General features: G+C 43.5%; 1 protein-coding gene across 1 annotated transcript in view; it reads right to left on the reverse strand.

The window, feature by feature from the left end:
- LOC123755300 (Myosin binding subunit) overlaps positions 1-16,011 on the reverse strand; it is a 358,923-nt gene extending 342,912 nt beyond the window's left edge. Inside the window, exon 1 of the mRNA XM_069327906.1 lies at positions 15,687-16,011. Within this exon, the coding sequence (XP_069184007.1) occupies positions 15,687-15,935 (249 nt within the window). The 5' untranslated portion in view covers positions 15,936-16,011. The remainder of the gene's footprint in view (positions 1-15,686) is intronic.
- Between the last annotated feature and the right edge of the window lie 2,547 nt (positions 16,012-18,558).

Genomic DNA, 18,558 nt, shown 5'->3' on the forward strand with positions numbered 1-18,558 from the left:
ATATCTGTGTGAACAGTATTCCCTTTGTGCGAGAGTGAGAGCAGTGTGACCTGTTGCTACTCGAGACTTTTTAGCAAGTTTTTGTTGTATGTATAATTATCTGTGATTTAAAAAATCTGGCAGTAGTTGTTAGTGTGGAGCAGATAAAATTAAGAGAAATTTGCTTACCACAGATCAAAAAGCAGAGTTAAAAAAAAAACAATCATGATATGACAGTTAAAAGATTGGCAGAGGAGTATGGCATTCGCATTAGTATTGTTTTGGAGATTAAAAAGCAAAGGAAGGCAATCACGGAGTTTGTCAATAATTGGAAAAGTAGTGGCAAAAGAAGCACAGTAGTAATAAACATTGTGGTCAAGTAATACGACAAGCCGTATGGTCGTAAGGCTGTATGGTTGTAAGGTCGTTTGTGTGGGATTTATGCAGCATCATATGCAATTACAATACAATGTGAAAGACTGAGGTTGCACCACTCTACAAAGGAGGTAGTATAGCAGATGCAAAAAAGAATAGATTAAAAGTTCTAATATCACACATCATAAAACTCTCTGAAAAGTGCTAAGAATTAAGATCACAAAACACATGGAATTAATGTTTACATAACCCTGAACAACACTGGTTTAGAACAGGGTGCTCCTGGCTCTCAAGTGGATGACATGGCCTTAGATGCCATGAAATTTAATTTCTTTCTTTATTATGCACCCCATACCCATCCTGTGGGCAGTGGTGTAAAGGATTACAGAGGCACATAATCGGTTCAGGAACTGAACCCTCTAGTTCGTTTAGCTAAGCAAATAATCTTTTGACGCTAGTTACACAATTATTAATGTTATATATACATGTACACATACTCATACATACATGTACTGTACATATATATACTGTACATATACATATATACATACACATATATACATACACATACATATTTAATCACCTACACAAATACACACCAATAATCTTTTTTATCACAAGTGATCAACAAGAGGCTCACAAGTCACTATAAAAGGCACTTTACATCTATGGCGAGTCACACAGTTACTAGTCTTGCTCCACACCCACCCAACTGGGCAGCAGCTTTAAAGTCACGTGCATGCATTACCTACAGTAAGCAAATTTTGGATACTTTGCTAAGATTTCAGGCAGCACATCATTCTGAATGAAGTACTTACACATTTCTTGGACACCATTGATGGTGTTATCTCTAAATTCCACGATTTTTTCATATTCCAGCACATAACGACGCAAAGTATGCGAATAGTTCTGCTGACAGTTAACATTTAGTCAAATCTACATCAGCAGATGTTACAAACTCCCAGAGGTACTTGTAGCCGAGCCTAAGCCTAACAGTGGTAACATCTAGAAGTCTGCTAACCTTATTGGATGACCCATAGACATCCGGTACTTCCTGCATAATATAATGATGATAGATGGAGGAACTGGTGTGAATTTCACTTTGCCTCAAGTCTCCAAAATTTAGTTGATGTTCCTGGAATATTACTACCCTCAGGCTGCTCAAAGGCAGTCCAAGTTGGTAATCAATTCCCTCTTTATGAGCAAAAGTCTTGGCCAACTCATCAGTTCTATCATGCATTCGGAGACCAATATGGGAAGGAATCCACAGGAGACAGACTCTGATTCCATTATTGATTACTATATCTGTGTCTAGCTTCAGAGATAAGCACGTCACAGTTATGCCTTGGGGAGCTGAGGGCAGTCAAGGATGACAAGGAGTCACTTACAATTAGCGTGTCAACTTTGGATTCATATACTGTACGCGCTCAAGTGCAAGGACTATGGCAACCAATTCTGTTTGAAGAGTGGAGGCCCAGTTACTTAGATGCACTCCACACTCATGGGAGAAGGAACCATCTCTCTCTCTCTCACAACTGCACTTCCAGCTGCACCAGAGGACTGGTGCAACGATCCATCAGTGTAAATAATCTGTGTATTCTGCACATGCTTTCTGGTGCTATTTCTGTGTGCAAGTTTGGGACCAGCCCTTCTACTATTTTCCATGTGTAAATAATTATGCATCTCTTCCACCTGCACTCAAGAGCATACAGATTTAGGCATTTCAGTTGGTCCCAATAGTCAAGATGTTTTACCGAGTGGATTCTAGCTGTAAAAAATTTCTGCATGCTCTCCAGGTAAGCAATTTCTCCAGCTTTGAAAGGGGATGTCATTTTTCGCGTAGTTGTGACATCATGCTCATCTCAAATACAGTATCGACAAGGATACAAATTACAGTACTGCATCAACCTTTGCAGATGACACTAGGATTTTCATGAGTAGACAATATAGGACACAGCAAATCTCCAATTTGATGTTAATCAGGGCTTTCAATGGGGCATAGAAAATATCATGCAGTTTAATGATGTTCCAACAATTGTGCTATGGAAAAAATAAAAATAACAAAATAGAAACCAACATAAAATTGTCAAACCAAACGGTTGATGAAAAATAGAAGATTTTGGATACAAAAGACCTTACTTTTAAAGAACACAATAAAACAGCTCCACAACTGCAAGAAAAATGACAGGTTGGATAATAAAAACTTTACAAATAAGAGATGTCGTACCAATTGTTAAGACTTCAAGTGTTTTTTTAGGGAGGAATATTGTTGCAACACTTGGTGCAAGTCTTCACTAGTCTTAACTAACCTAAAAGTGGAAGTTTGGTAAAACAGCCCCATTCAATGCCAGAAAAATGGCTGACCTGGAGTACGTGTAAAGGTCTTTTACAGCTAGAATCCACTCGGTTAAACATCTAAATTATTGTGACCGCTTAAAAATTTTAAATTTTTATTTCCCAGGAGAAGGCAAGGTAGATATCAAAATCTCAGATGAATGATATACTATACATAATATTTTACACTTGGAAAATACAGTACTGTATTAGGAGGGGAGTTTTCAATCTGCACAGGAAAATATCTCTACATTAAACCAGAAGGCATGGCAAGATATACATAATAGCCCCATAGAAAAGCAGAGGTGCAATAGTACGCTGAAAGAAACTATCACCATCAAAGACCAAAAACTTTTCAACACACTCCCTCTACACCTAAGGTCTTAACTGGCCAACCTGTCATGGTGTTCAAGAGAGCATGCGATAAACACCTCCAAAGAATATCCGATCAACCAAGCTGTGATTCAAACATCAGGCTGCAAGCAGCTGCATCCAATAGACTGGATGACCAGACCACCAACCAGGAGGCCTGATCAGAGACCAGGCTGTAAGGATGTTGATCCCCAGAACCAATAACATAAGTAGGTAGAACCCAGCTTAGGCCAGTGTCACTGTTATAAGCAGAGCCCCACCCCCTGCCACATCCTATCCTCAAACAATTTCCCTGCCCCCTCTGGTCTTTACAACAAACATGTACAGTACTGGAGTGTTTAAACAGTTTATGTAGAAAAGAAAATTACAAGTAGACAAATATATTTAAAGTACAAATATGTACTAATAACCAGACCCTAGGTAATAATTACAAATACTATGCTACAAAGGATGAAGTGTAGTAATATTCAAAGAGGGAAAATGAGAGCAGCATAATAAACATTTTAACATGGGAAATTGGCAATTATCACTAGCTATTACAGGCATAGGCCTATAAACAAGGAATATATAAGTTTATGAAGAAAACCAAGAATCCTTCAAAACCTACACACAAGGGATCACTTGCTAAGTGGTACCTCGGAACACGAGTGTCCCTGTATGCGAGTTTTTCGGAATACGAGCAGGATTTCCTCGGAAAATATGTCTCAGAAGGCGAGGGTTACCTCGGAACGCGAGTTTGTTGATACGGGTTCAGGGCGACCTAGCGCGTGGTGGTATGGCGATCGTCGCCCCTCCGCCCCTCATTGTCTCCCGCCCAGTGACTATCCCTCCTGAATTCTTCACAAGGATTTACAGTTTTATGTCGGTTTTTTGGCCATTTGAGCATAAAAGTTATTACAGTATACAGTGGTACCTCGGAATGCGAGTGTCCCTGTATGCGAGTTTTTCGGAAGACGAGCAGGATTTCCTCCAAAAATATGTCTCGGAAGGCGAGGGTTACCTCTGGACACGAGTTTGTTGATAAACGTACAGGCCGACCTAGCGCGTGGTGGTTCAGCGATCGTCGCCCCTCTGCCCCGCCGCCCCTCAGTTTACCATTGTCTCACGCTCAGTGACTACCCCCACATCAATTCTTCTCGCGGATTTTCAGTGTTTTGTTGGATTTTTGGTGATTTGTCTATACAATTTGTTATTATATATCTCACCATGGGTCCCAAGAAAGCCAGTGGTAAGGATAAAGGCCAGAAAGCTCATGTGAGGATGACAATAGAGGAGAAACAAGAGATCATTCGGAAGCATGAGAACAGTACACATGTTGTTGAACTTTGTAGGCAGTACAACAAAGCCACATCAACAATATGCACTATACTTAAGAAGAAAAATGAGATTATGGGTGCTAAAGTGGCAAAAGGAGTAAGAACAATAACGAAATAAAGACCACAAATACTTGAAGAAGTGGAAAAGTTGTTATTAATTTGGATACACGACAAGGAGTTAAGGGGTGATAGTGTTTCGGAGGCCATTATTTGTGAGAAAGCCAGGGTGTTGCACGAAGACCTTCTAAAGAATACCCCTGCAACGAGTGATGCAGATACGAAAGAGTTTAAGGCAAACAGGGGCTGGTTTGAAAAATTTAGAAAGAGAAGTGGTATCCATAGTGTTACAAGGCATGGGGAGGCAGCCAGCTCAGACAAACCAGCCGCTGGACGATTTATTGACGAATTTAAAGAGTTTGCAGAGGCTGAGGGATACCTACCGCAACAAGTGTTTAATTGTGACGAAACAGGACTGTTTTGGAAAAGAATGCCTAAGAGGACATACATTACCAAGGAGGAAAAATCCTTGCCTGGACACAAGCCTATGAAAGATAGGTTTACGCTTGTGCTGTGTTCAAATGCGAGTGGCGATTTGAAAATTAAACCCTTGCTAGTGTATCATTCTGAAAATCCAAGGGTTTTCAAACAGTATAAAGTGCAGAAAACCCATTTGTGTGTGATGTGGAAGTCTAATAAAAAAGCATGGGTGACTAGGCTTATTTTTTCGGAGTGGGTAAATGAAGTGTTGTGCCCTGCCATAGAAAAATATCTGCAGGAGAAACATTTGCCACTCAAAGCCGTGCTTCTCCTCGACAATGCTCCTGCTCATCCTCCAGGCTTGGATGATGATTTGTTGCCCAGATACAATAAATTCCTCAGTTAAATTCCTTCCTCCTAACACCACTCCTCTAATTCAGCCTATGGACCAGAAAATCATAGCGAATTTTAAGAAACTTTATGAAAGGGCACTTTTCCGGAAATGTTTTGAAGTGACTGAAGCCACAAACCTCACCCTCAAAGAGTTCTGGAGACAGCATTTTAACATTTGTAGTGCTTTAAAACTCGTTGACAAAGCCTGGCAAGAAGTGACTCAAAGAACCCTGATCTCTGGCTGGAGAAAATTGTGGCCTGAATGTGTGAGAGAACTAGACTTTGAGGGCTTTGCGCCTATAAATGATGCGCCTATTGTTGAGGAAATTGTTAGTCTAGGCCAGCAAATGGGCTTGGAATTGGATGGTGATGATGTGGAGGAGTTGGTGGAAGAACACAACGAAGAACTGACCACCGAAGAACTCCTAGCCCTTCAACAGGAACAGCAAGCCAGCGCAGCAGCGGATGATTCTGCAGTAATTAAGAAGGTGTGTCAGATGTGGGAAGAGATTCAAACAATTGTTGAAAAGACTCACCCAGAGAAAGCTGTAGTAGGCCGTTGTCTTAATCTTTTCAATGACAATGTGATGCCTTACTACAGAGAGAGCTTGCGAAGAAGGGAAAAGCAAGCTTCCATGGACAGATTTGTGGTGAGGAAATCGAGCAGTGAGCCTCAACCAGGACCTAGTGGCACTCAGATAAAACGTCCCAGGGAGAGCACACCAGAAAGGTCCTCACTGCCTGATGTGATAATGGAAGGGGACTCCCCTTCCAAACAGTAACTCCTCTCCTCCTCCCCCCTCCTCACCATCTTTCATTCGCCTACAGCACTCGACAGCAAGGTAAGTAATAACTGGAACATAGTTTTGTAGGTTTATTTAGATGAATTAGGTATAAAAATTTAGTTTGATGTGGGTTTTTTGGGGTAGTCAGGAACGGATTAATTAATTTCCCTTTATTTCTTATGTGGAAATTAGCTTCGGAATGCGAGTTTTCGGAATACGAGGCGTCTCCAGGAACCAATTAAACTCTTAAACTGAGGTATGCCTGTATATCTGGCCATGGGTCTCAAGAAAGCCATTAATAAGGTTCAACGTAAGAAAATAGCTGTGAGTAGAGGTAGTAGAGGAAGTCCCTTCTTGATTATGAAAATGTGTGAAGTATGGGAAGTACTGCAAAGTTGAAAATCGAGCAGTGAGCCTCAACCAGGACCTAGTAGCACTCAGATAAAACGTGCCAGGGAGAGTACACCAGAAAGGTCCTCACTGCCTGATGTGATAATGGAAGGGGACTCCCCTTCCAAACAGTAACTCCTCCTCTCCTCCCCCCTCCTCACCATCTTCCATACGCCTACAGCATTCAACAGCAAGGTAAGTAATAACTTGAACATAGTTTTGTAGGTTTATTTAGATGAATTAGGTATAAAAATTTAGTTTGATGTGGGTTTTTTGGGGTGGTCAGGAATGAATTAATTCATTTCCCATTATTTCTTATGGGGAAATTAGCTTCGGAATACAAGTTTTCAGAATACGAGCCGTCTCCAGGAACGAAATAAACTCAAACTGAGGTACCCCTGTATAGTAAATGCAGATATTCCACCTTGTCTGTGTGGAAATCAATCCGAGAAATGGTATTAGACAATCTAAATTTATTTGAATTTTCATTGAAGATAAGCCAGTGGGGGATCAATTATTTTAGATATTCCTTAGGATAATACAAATAAATTCTTGGAAAGCTTACTAAGGATCTATGCAGAATGGGCAAATATCACCATAGACAAAAGTACAGTACAGGTATTGTATGTCAAACACCACAAAAACACATGGGAGTACAAGAATAAATGAAGGGAAAAACATACAAACAAAATTCAAGCAAATGCGAAAACAGTATGAGAAGAGGATGTTAGGGAAGTTGTAAAATTTAGAACCAAGGAGAATTACATGTCAGACTGCGAGCAGCAACATCTATCAGCCTTGTAGACCAGAATGAGAGGAAGTGCATTTCCACAGTTGCTTAGTGTGACATGTTGAGTTCACACTGTCCATCCTTGAGTGCAGCCACAAAGAGTGTATAATGTTCTGGAATCTATAATAATGGGGGCAGATCAAGTGTCTGGTGTTTTTGTGAAGCTCAAGCAACTACGTGTGATTATAAAATGGCCCTCTATGTAATTGAGCTACCCATTGAGCGATTAGCCAAGGACATTGTGAAACATTACGAATAGAGAACATCAAGAAAGTTACCCATCGTGGAAGCTTCAAGCTGTGGTTTCATGCCTCAGGCCTAGGTGATAAGGTTAACATGTCAGGTCATCTACTTACATTCAACAGAAATGGGTGATGTTGCAGTGATGTCAAGACCTATGTTACCAGAATGAGCCTATCACTAACCTTAAGCATGGAAGCCAATAAAAATGCCTAATCCTGATTGGCTTAAAAGATATCTCACCCAGGCTTCAACCAGGAGTAGGTTTGACATCATACTGTAACACTTTTTTTTCTTTTCCCATTTCCTCCTATAATTAGCACAAAGCCCAGTCATTTTTTGGCAAAATCATTATAGTGAGGGTCTCTGGCTATCTTAATTGTAAGTTTAGCATTCAGTTCCCTAACTCTGCTTTTGACACTGGAGACAATTCTTGTCAGATTCGACATTTTGTGTTTTAGGGACTCCAAGAATGAGTGCCATGACTTCAGTTTGTATGCTTTCAAATCTTTTCATGTCACTCTGGGAGTACACCAGTCATGTAAGTGCACAAGAATGGTGAGGCATAATCTAAAACGGTGCACACATATACTGTAATGTGTACATCATTACATCAAAGGGAGCCGGTCGGCCGAGTGGACAGCACGCTGGACTTGTGGTCCTGGGTTCGATCCCAGGCGCCGGCGAGAAACAATGGGCAGAGTTTCTTTCACCCTATGCCCCTGTTACCTAGCAGTAAAATAGGTACCTGGGTGTTAGTCAGCTGTCACGGGCTGCTTCCTGGGGGTGGAGGCCTGGTCGAGGACCGGGTCGCGGGGACACTAAAAGCCCCGAAATCATCTCAAGATAACTTCAAGATAGATCATTTAAAGCATGCAATAAAGCATGCAATTAACACTCCTCCTTGAGGGGGGTCCAAAGTGCCACATTCATTGTTCTTGAGACTGATCCATCAAAACAGACCATGGCTTGCCTGCATGTGAGAATCTTCAATACATTTGTGTTTTATCAAAGTGTAACAGTTGTTGAGGTGACTTGAATAGAGATTTGGGATGGTACCTGACTTACGAGACATTCACAGGGAGGTGAGGTAAGGTTACACAAACCTCACCTCCGGTAGTTTCTAGAGTTGGAAGGCTATTCCTTGTTACTAGATTCAAATCCGTCCATTCAATGGAAAATTGGGGATATACGGGTATAAAAGCTCTTTATGAGAGAGGGAGAGAAGAATTGTGTTCTGTGCCTCAGACGAGACAGGAGTCTGGGGCATAGTGTTGGGCATCACCTTACCTTGCGGTTACCTTGAGGTGCTTCCGGGGCTTAGCGTCCCCGCGGCCCGGTCGTCAACCAGGCCTCCTGGTTGCTGGACTGATCAACCAGGCTGTTAGATGCGGCTGCTCGCAGCCTGACGTATGAGTCACAGCCTGGTTGATCAGGTATCCTTTGGAGGTGCTTATCCAGTTCTCTCTTGAACACTGTGAGGGGTCGGCCAGTTATGCCCCTAATGTGTAGGGGGAGGGAGACTAACGATCTGGTGTCTAACACGGGAGCTTCATCACTGCTGTATCTTGTTTGAGTACAGTACTGGTCTCTTATGTTCTAACATCACAAGTGTTGATCATTCTATTGCCTTGATATTGAAGATAGAGTTGGATTTTTATACTGTACTAATTACATAAATATATAATGCTAAACTGTCCATCTGGTGTGTCCATTTGTACCTGATATTCATTCACAGAGTTACCAGTGAATAGTGGAGTCGACCGTGTTCATCCTTAACTCGCTCCTTTTACTCTCCCGTGGCCAGTATCCTTTGTCGCCGGTCACTGTATAGTACTTATGTTCAGCAAAGACGGAGGTGGAGGAAGCATTAAGTAGTTTTAAGTAACTAAGTTTAAGTCATAATTAGTAACAACTTGCTTGGGTGGTGGTATCAGTGGTGATAACACCTGAGATACATTATACAGTAGCTATGTTAGAAAAGACTCATTTGATGTCAATAAATACAGAGTACTTAGCTGTGTCATTAGCTAGGTATTTAACTGAACAATTTGCTGTGCCCCATCCTTCAACAAATCCATTAACCCATTCCTTTAGTCTACCTACTTTATGTGACAAGTGGTTTAAAATCATTCTTTCAAGCATCTTGCTAGTGCATAATATGAGACTAATAGGTCTCTACAGTAATTACCAGGAGCTATTGACTTTGGTATGGGGACAATTATTACACGTTTCTATTATGTGGGCAACACTCCACTTAAAAATGATATGTTGAAAAAGTGGAGGAGTGGATTCCCCAACACCTCACATAGTACATTGAGAATGCCATAGGTGACATTTAGTGATGACAAGTTCCAGCTCTTGGGTTCTACGGTAGAATCAGTGAAGTAGAGTTCTACGGTAGAATCAAAATAATGCTATATAAAAAAACTTCATCAAACCACACTACTGTAATTGAAGAAGCTGCTGTGTAAAAGATCTAGGAGGAACCATATTGGACAACCATAGTTTTAAAGAATACAATAGAGTAGCTTCACAACTGCAATAAAAATGAAAAGCTGGATAACAAGAACCTTTCAAACAAGAGATGCCAATGAAATTAAGGTACTTTTCAAGACAATAGTGTTATCTAAGGTGGAATACTATGCACACTAACAGCCCCATTCAAAGCTAGTGAATTTACTGACCTGAAAAACATGACAAGAACTTTCACTGCCAGAATCCATCCAACAAAATATCTAAATTATTGGGACAGCTTAAAATCTCTCAAACTTTACTTCTTTGAGAGTACTGTAGATGAGATAATTTATACCTGGAAAATAATCAACAGACTGGTTCCAAATCCACATGCTGAAGTAATTCACTATGACACCAGAAGGCATAATGTGCAAAATAACCTTTTTTTAAACGTTTTGGTTCAATGGGTACACAGACCACTCTATAAACAAAAAAGGCCTCCCTCCTAAACATAAGGCCATAACTAACCTAACTCTTTCAGTGTTCAAAAGAGAACATGATAAACAACTTCAAAGGGTACCTGATGAACTGGGGTACCAACCAGGCTGTAGTGGATATGTGGGCCAGTGAAGAGTAGAGGTACCACAGACACAATCAGAGAGCACTGTAATATCTAAATTTATTAAAAGCCCACAGCTGTTCAATATCCTCACAGCAACTACAGTATTTGATATACTGTAACCCCGCAATTATCCAGGATTCGAACATCCGGAAAACGCCCTTATACGGCCAAAATCGTGACCGGATAAAGTTATCACAATATCCAGCCAAAATGGCCACAGGAACCGAATAAAAGCTGGTTTGGCCGGATAAAAATTTGGCCGTACTAATCCCGTCTGCCTGTGGCCCTAGACACATGGTGGAGGAGGGGGTGGGGTGGGTGGGAGGTGGTGGGAGGGGAGCGTCGGGAGAGACCACCTGGGTACAGGAATTACCATTATTTTTAGAACAATTAATCCTAGCCAAAAACAAATGAAATAAGTACTAGTAATTATGTAATAACAAATACAGTAAATAAGTTTCCTAAAAGCAATGTGCACTGGCTGAAGTTTCCATAAAAAATATTGCGAGTTTTTTCCTCCTAGCGGCCTACGTAACGTGCTATAGCTGCCCCAAGTGGACCCGTCCAACACTGGTCAACCCATGTGCTCCCGTCCCTCGTGTTATATCACAGTGCTGCACTATTAGTAAAATATTTTTTTAAATAACTTTTTTATTTTCATAGTAACTTTGAACATTTTTGGCCAAGACTATGTCTGGTAGCAGCATAAATATTTCTGGAGGTGTTAAGAGGAAGAAGGTTGTCCTAGCAATTAAAGACAAGTTATGTGTTGTTCAACCAGTGAGGCGTCACAGGCAGCCAAATCCCTTCAACAAGTGAGGCGCCACAGGCAAGCCAAGCGCTTTCAACAAGTGAGGCGCAAGCAAACACCTTCAACAAGTGAGGCGTCACAGGCAAGCCAAATGCCTTCAACGAATGAGGCTTCACAGGCAAGCCAAGCACCTTCAACAAGCGAGGCGTAAGCAAGCGCCTTTAACAAGTGAGGCGTCACAGGCAAGCCAAATGCATTCAACAAGTGAGGCTTCACAGGCAAGCCAAGCGCCTTCAACAAGTGATGCGCAAGCAAGTGCCTTCAACAAGTGAGGCGTCACAGGCAATCCAAGCGCCTTCAACAAGTGAGGCGCATGCAAGTGCCTTCAACAAGTGAGGCCTCATAGGCAACCCAAATGCCTTCAACCAGTGAGGCTTCAGCAGCTGGCAGTTAAAACTAACTTTGCTTAATGAACTGTACAGTAATTTTAAGTGTTAATTTTAGTGTTCTGTTAGTATAGGTTATGTAAATTGTTAAGAATTCTTAACTTCAAGACGTGTGGCATCAATCAAGAAGACGAACACCAACAAGGTAAGTTGAGGTTTCTAGTTGAATATTTAATAATTATATGTGGCAAGGCAATTCAAATTATGTTGTTTGCAGTATAAAAATAGTTGGAAATGGTCACTTTTGGACTCAGGTGGTGAAAAAGTACCATTATCCGAAAAATGTGATAATCCGGCTGGGGGTCTTTCCCATATAATTCGGATGATCAAGTGGAGACAGTATTGCCAGAATGAAAGTGGACGTATTCAAGGGAAAAAACGAACAGTTCTGCAAGAAGTGCCGGTCCATCCAGAATGTAGCAGAAAGTTGGGCTTGTGGGCCACTCTAACCCTGGAAACACAAACCAAAAATTTCTCTATTCTCCACTTGTTACAACTTGTAATAACGTTGTTACATCTTGGCTTAACATCTTTATGACGTATTAGAACGTTGTCACAACTTGCTATATTTGTTGTTATAACTGGTTAGGTGACGTTAAAACTTGTTCGAACATTGTACCAACATCGTAGTTTTGGTGTGCGTTTGGTGGGAAGTGACAGCCGGTTGGTTTCAAGTCAAGCCACAGGCCAGCCTTGTGGAGAAAAGAACTCCCAGCACCCTATCCAGGTGCAATCCTGGTGGACATTGAGGTACACACTGGTGAGAGTGCCACCTCTGGTGGATACCAAGGTGCACATTAGCAAGGATGCCACCTCTGGTGGATACTAAGGTACACACTAGTGAGGGTGCCACCTCCGAGGTATACCAAGGTACACACTAGTGAGGGTGCCACCTCTGGGGTATACCAAGGTGCACACTAGTGAGGGTGCCACCTCTAGGGTATACCAAGGTACACACTAGTGAGGGTGCCACCTCTGGGGTGTACCAAGGTACACAATAGTGAGGATGCCACCTCTGGGGTATAGCAAGGTACACACTAGTGAGGGTGCCACCTCTGGGGTATACCAAGGTACACACTAGTGAGGGTGCCACCTCTGGGGTATACCAAGGTACACAATAGTGAGGATGCCACCTCTGGGGTATACCAAGGTACACACTAGTGAGTGCCACCTCTGGGGGATACCAAGGTACACTAGTGAGGGTGCCACCTCTGGGGGATACCAAGGTACACTAGTGAGTGCCACCTCTGGGGGATACCAAGGTACACACTAGTGAGAGTGCCACCTCTGGGGGATACCAAGGCACACACTAGTGAGGGTGCCACCTCTGGGGGGATACCAAGGTACACACTTGCGGTACCACCTCTGGGGGATACCAAGGTACACACTAGTGAGGGTGCCACCTCTGGGGGATACCAAGGTACACACTAGTGAGGGTGCCATCTCTGGGGGGATACCAAGGTACACACTAGTGAGGGTACCACCTCTGGGGGATACCAAGGTACACACTAGTGAGGGTGTCACTTCTGGGGGATACCAAATTACACACTAGTGAGGGTGCCACCTCCAGAAGATACCAAGGTACACACTAGTGAGTGCCACCTCTGGGGGGATACCAAGGTACACACCAGTGAGTGCCATCTCTGGGGGATACCAAGGTACACACTAGTGAGGGTGCCACCTCTGGGGTATACCAAGGTACACACTAGTGAGGGTGCCAGCTCTGGGGTATACCAAGGTACAAACTAGTGAGGGTGTCACCTCTGGGGGGTTACCAAGGTACACACTAGTGAGTGCCACCTCTGGGGGGATACTAAGGTACACACTAGAGAGGGTGCCATCTCTGGGGGGATACCAAGGTACACACTAGTGAGGGTGCCACCTCTGGGGTATACCAAGGTACACACTAGTGAGGGTGTCACCTCTGGGGGGATACCAAGGTACACACTTACCTGGTTGATACCTGGTTGATAGGGTTCTGGGAGTTCTTCTACTCCCCAAGCCCGGCCCGAGGCCAGGCTCGACTTGTGAGAGTTTGGTCCACCAGGCTGTTGCTTGGAGCGGCCCGCAGGGCCACGTACCCACCACAGCCCGGCTGATCCGGAACTTCTCTTAGAAAACCGTCCAGTTTTCTCTTGAAGATGTCCACGGTTGTTCCGGCAATATTTCTTATGCTCGCTGGGAGGACGTTGAACAACCGCGGACCTCTGATGTTTATACAGTGCTCTCTGATTGTGCCTATGGCACCTCTGCTCTTCACTGGTTCAATCTTGCATTTTCTTCCTTATCGTTCACTCCAGTACGTTGTTATTTTACTGTGTAGATTTGGGACCTGACCCTCCAGTATTTTCCATGTGTATATTATTTGGTATCTCTCTCGTCTCCTTTCTAGAGAGTACATTTGGAGAGCTTTGAGACGATCCCAATAATTTAGGTGTTTTATCTCGTCTATGCGTGCCGTATATGTTCTCTGTATTCCCTCTATTTCAGCTAGTGAGTGCCACCTCTGGGGGGATACTAAGGTACACACTAGTGAGGGTGCCACCTCTGGGGGATAATAAAGGTACACACTAGTGAGGATGCCACCTCCGGGGGATACCAAGGTACACACTAGTGAGGGTGCCACCTCTGGGGGATATCAAGGTACATTAGTGAGGGTGCCACCTCTGGGGGATACCAAGGTACACACTAGTGAGGGTGCCACCTCTGGGGGATATCAAGGTACACACTAGTGAGGGTGCCACCTCTGGGGAATACCAAGGTACATTAGTGAGGGTGCCACCTCTGGGGGATACCAAGGTACACACTAGTGAGGGTGCCACCTCTGGGGGATACCAAGGTACACACTAGTGAGTGCCACCTCCGGGGGGATACCAAGGTACACACTAGTGAGGGTACCACCTCTGGGGGATACCAAGGTACACACTAGTGAGTGCCACCTCCGGTGGGATACCAAGGTACACACTAGTGAGGGTGCCACCTCCGGGGGGATACCAAGGTACACACTAGTGAGGGTGCCACCTCCGGGGGGATACCAAGGTACACACTAGTGAGGGTGCCACCTCCGGGGGGATACCAAGGTACACACTAGTGAGGGTACCACCTCTGGGGGATACCAAGGTACACACTAGTGAGTGCCACCTCCGGTGGGATACCAAGGTACACACTAGTGAGGGTGCCACCTCCGGGGGGATACCAAGGTACACACTAGTGAGGGTGCCACATCCGGGGGGATACCAAGGTACACACTAGTGAGGGTGCCACCTCTGGGGGATACCAAGGTACACACTAGTGAGGGTGCCACCTCCGGGGGGATACCAAGGTACACACTAGTGAGGGTGCCACCTCTGGGGGATACCAAGGTACACACTAGTGAGGGTGCCACCTCCGGGGGATACCAAGGTCCTAAATGAGTCACAGGTTCATGTGTTCACCTATGACAACCACAATTTATCCTGATCAACGTACAAGCCCAGCCTTCAACTGTCATTAATCACTTGCTATACGAAACTGTGCTCTCTCTCTCTCACCACACACTTAACGGTCGTTAGTGCCATAAGTAAACAAACTGTGCCCTTATGCGGGATTAAGTGAAATGGAGTTGTGCATAATATTAGCAACTGGCACCTCGCTCCAGCAACAGGCAAGTACCATAACAATCACCTCAGCCTCTCACCCATCTATATATCTCCTCCAAATGTCACCTTAGAGACCTCTTGCTCAGAGCGCCGTATGGAACTATGGCTGTGGGGAATGACCTGGCCCAGCCGGGGTCTTTGTACCGAAGAAAGATGTTATTTATACATTGAAAACGGATGGGTGGCAGCCATCTTGAAATCAGATGCCCCTGGCCCCATTCATTTCCAATATTATTTTCACCTATAGATGCAATTGGGGTGATCATTGTAAGCCTGTGAAACACAAATGGAAGGGCAAGTGGGTGGTGGTGATGAGCTTACCGCATGGAGAGCAGTTAGACCGTCGACGTTAGCCGTGTCTATATCGGCGCCCTTCTCCAGGAGGCGAAGCACTTCTTGCTTGTCGCCTGCAGAACATGCTGCTAAAAAGATGCAGCCGTCACTGAAATTCACTTTTCGGGTCCTATTATTCTCTAACACTTCCTGTTTATTGGTTTCACTCTCTTGCCAACGCCTTAATTGCTCGGCCCTTTTAAATAGGGAGGAGGTTGAGCGGTTATCCACGGCCATAGCGGCCTCGGTCACACACCATGGGACTCTCTCCCTATACTGGCGGTGGACGGCAGCCGGGCCGGGGCGGTGGACTCGTTCCTCGCCCCGGCCCCGCCCCCGACACCCCGCCAGCCCGCCGCCGAGCCTCACGCACCACACGCACACGCACGCACGCATACACGCACGCACACGCACTTTTATACATATATACGCTCGTACTTATTTATATATAAGTTGGTTTCCATTCTCAGATTCTCTTGACGCGTCCATATAGGTGTTCCCAGCATTGTTCTGAGGGCATCATTTTGAGACACTTCCAGTTTCTCCCATTGGTTATCACTGAGGGATGTAAGAGCAGGAGCAGCATAGTCGATGAATGACCTAACTGCTTCAACGTAGTACATGTTGAGTACTGGTAGAGATGCACCATCTCTAAGACTTGTCAGGAAGCGCAAAGCTGAGTTTCTGGCTTTATAACGTTGTCGAAGGTATTCAATTTCTTGAGTGAATTTCAGCTGGCTGTATATATTATGACTCCTAGGTATTGAAAAGAGTTAACCCACTCAATTGTATGTCCTTGTATTGCGAGTGTGATGTCTTGAGTTTCCATTGCTCTGGTTTTATTGCTGTTTATTTTCACTGCTATGCGTTCCGCTTCCCTGCTGATAATATCTAGGCATTTTTGTGCATGGTTCCTGGCGCCTTTGCCATTGATGATGACCACAAAGTCGTCTGCATAGTTAAGCAGTTTGACTTTTGGTAACTTGAGCTTCATGAATTGTCCCATGAGACAGTTGATGAAGAAGGGGCTCAGTATTCCTCCCTGCGGAGTTCCATTTTCCAGCCTCTTTGAGGATGATGTTTTTCCTTGGAATTTGACAGTAGCTTCTCGGTTAAGCAGGCTTCCTTTGGCAAAGGCAAGAGCGTGTCCTTTGATTTCCTTATCCACAAAGCAGCACAGTGTAGCTGGAGCACTGGCTAACTCCAAGGCTTTTTCTAGGTCTAGAAAATTAAGGATTCCAGGTTTCTTGTTGATTTGATCCAGGAAGGAGGTAAGACATTCTGTGGTTCCAACACCTTTTCTGTAAGCAAACATATTTTGGTGCAGTGGATTGGCTTTCCATTCAATTCGATTAAGAGCCATTCTTTCCACAGTTTTGGTCAGACAGCTTGTTAATGAGATGGGTCTTGGATTTCCTGGGTCTTTAAGTTTTGGAATGGGAACTATAATTGCACTGTTCCAAGAGAGTGGTCGGGTTCTTGTCACCCATACTCTGTTGATGAGATTCAAGAAGGCTTCTTCACCCTTTTCTCCTAGTTTGGCCAGCATGTTGTAAGTGATTTTGTCCTCACCTGGAGCTGTATTTTTAGTTTTCTTCATAGCTCTTCTGAGTTCTTTCAGCTTGAAAGGTTGGTCTAGTTCGTCAGGTAAGACTAAAGCATCATCTATTTTTTTCCATCTTGCTGCTTGAAGTCTTTGTTGGTGAGTCAGAGTTGCTTGAGGAAGTTGAGTGGAACTGGCTCATGAAGCAAATAGATTTGCTAATCTTTCTGCTTCTTGCTCTGGATGAACATGATGGGGCGGAGCAGGAGGTGATTTTCCCTTGGCCTTGTTGCTCTGCTTCCAAATGTCGCCCAAGGATGTATGCTGATTTAGTTTGGCACACTACTCGAGCCATTTTCCTTCTTTGATTTTTGCTGTTTCTTGGTGCACATAATCTCGGACAGCTCTAAGAAGTCCTAGATTAGCTTCGGTTCTATCTCTTCTGAAATTCGTTCGTGCACAATTTAGTCTGTTATGTAGCTCTTTGATCCTATCACAGTAATACCAATGGTTCTTATGTAATATAATATAATATAACCTCTCTCACTCTACCAATAACCGTTGGAGTGCCACAGGGCAGCATTTTGGGACCTCTCTTATTTCTTATTTACATCAATGATCTGCCTAACGTCTCTAACATTCTGAAACCTATTTTGTTTGCTGATGATACTACCCTCATCTACTCTAACCCCATCCCACATACACTAAATAATGTTGTTAATAATGAACTAAAAATGTCCACTTATGGATGTCAACTAACAAACTAACACTTAACATAGAAAAGACCTACTACATCCTATTTGGAAGCAAATCTACAAATGCAATTCAGCTTCAGATAGACAATGTAAACATTAGCAATAAAAATGATGGAAAGTTTCTTGGCCTATTCCTAGACAAGAGACTCAACTTCAGTACCCACATACAACACATAACTAAGAAAGTCTCTAAAACAGTTGGTATACTCTCCAAAATCAGATATTATGTACCTAACTCTGCTCTCATCTCTCTATATTATGCACTAATCTATCCCTATCTTAATTATGGTATCTGTGCATGGGGTTCAACCACTGCAAACCACCTCAAGTCCATCATTACCCAGCAAAAATCTGCTATCAGAATAATAAAAAATTCTGCTTTCAGACAACACTCAGGCCCCTTGTTTAACTCCCTAAACATGCTAAACATAATCTCACTCCACACATTCTCTTGTGTCAACTACATTTACAAAACCCTGTTCTTAAATGCAAATCCTGCTCTGAAACTCTCCCTGGACAGATGTAATAGGACCCATTATCACCACACCAGAAATAAATATCT

This window comes from Procambarus clarkii, chromosome 20, assembly GCF_040958095.1.
Source record: "Procambarus clarkii isolate CNS0578487 chromosome 20, FALCON_Pclarkii_2.0, whole genome shotgun sequence".
Lineage (NCBI taxonomy): Eukaryota > Metazoa > Arthropoda > Malacostraca > Decapoda > Cambaridae > Procambarus > Procambarus clarkii.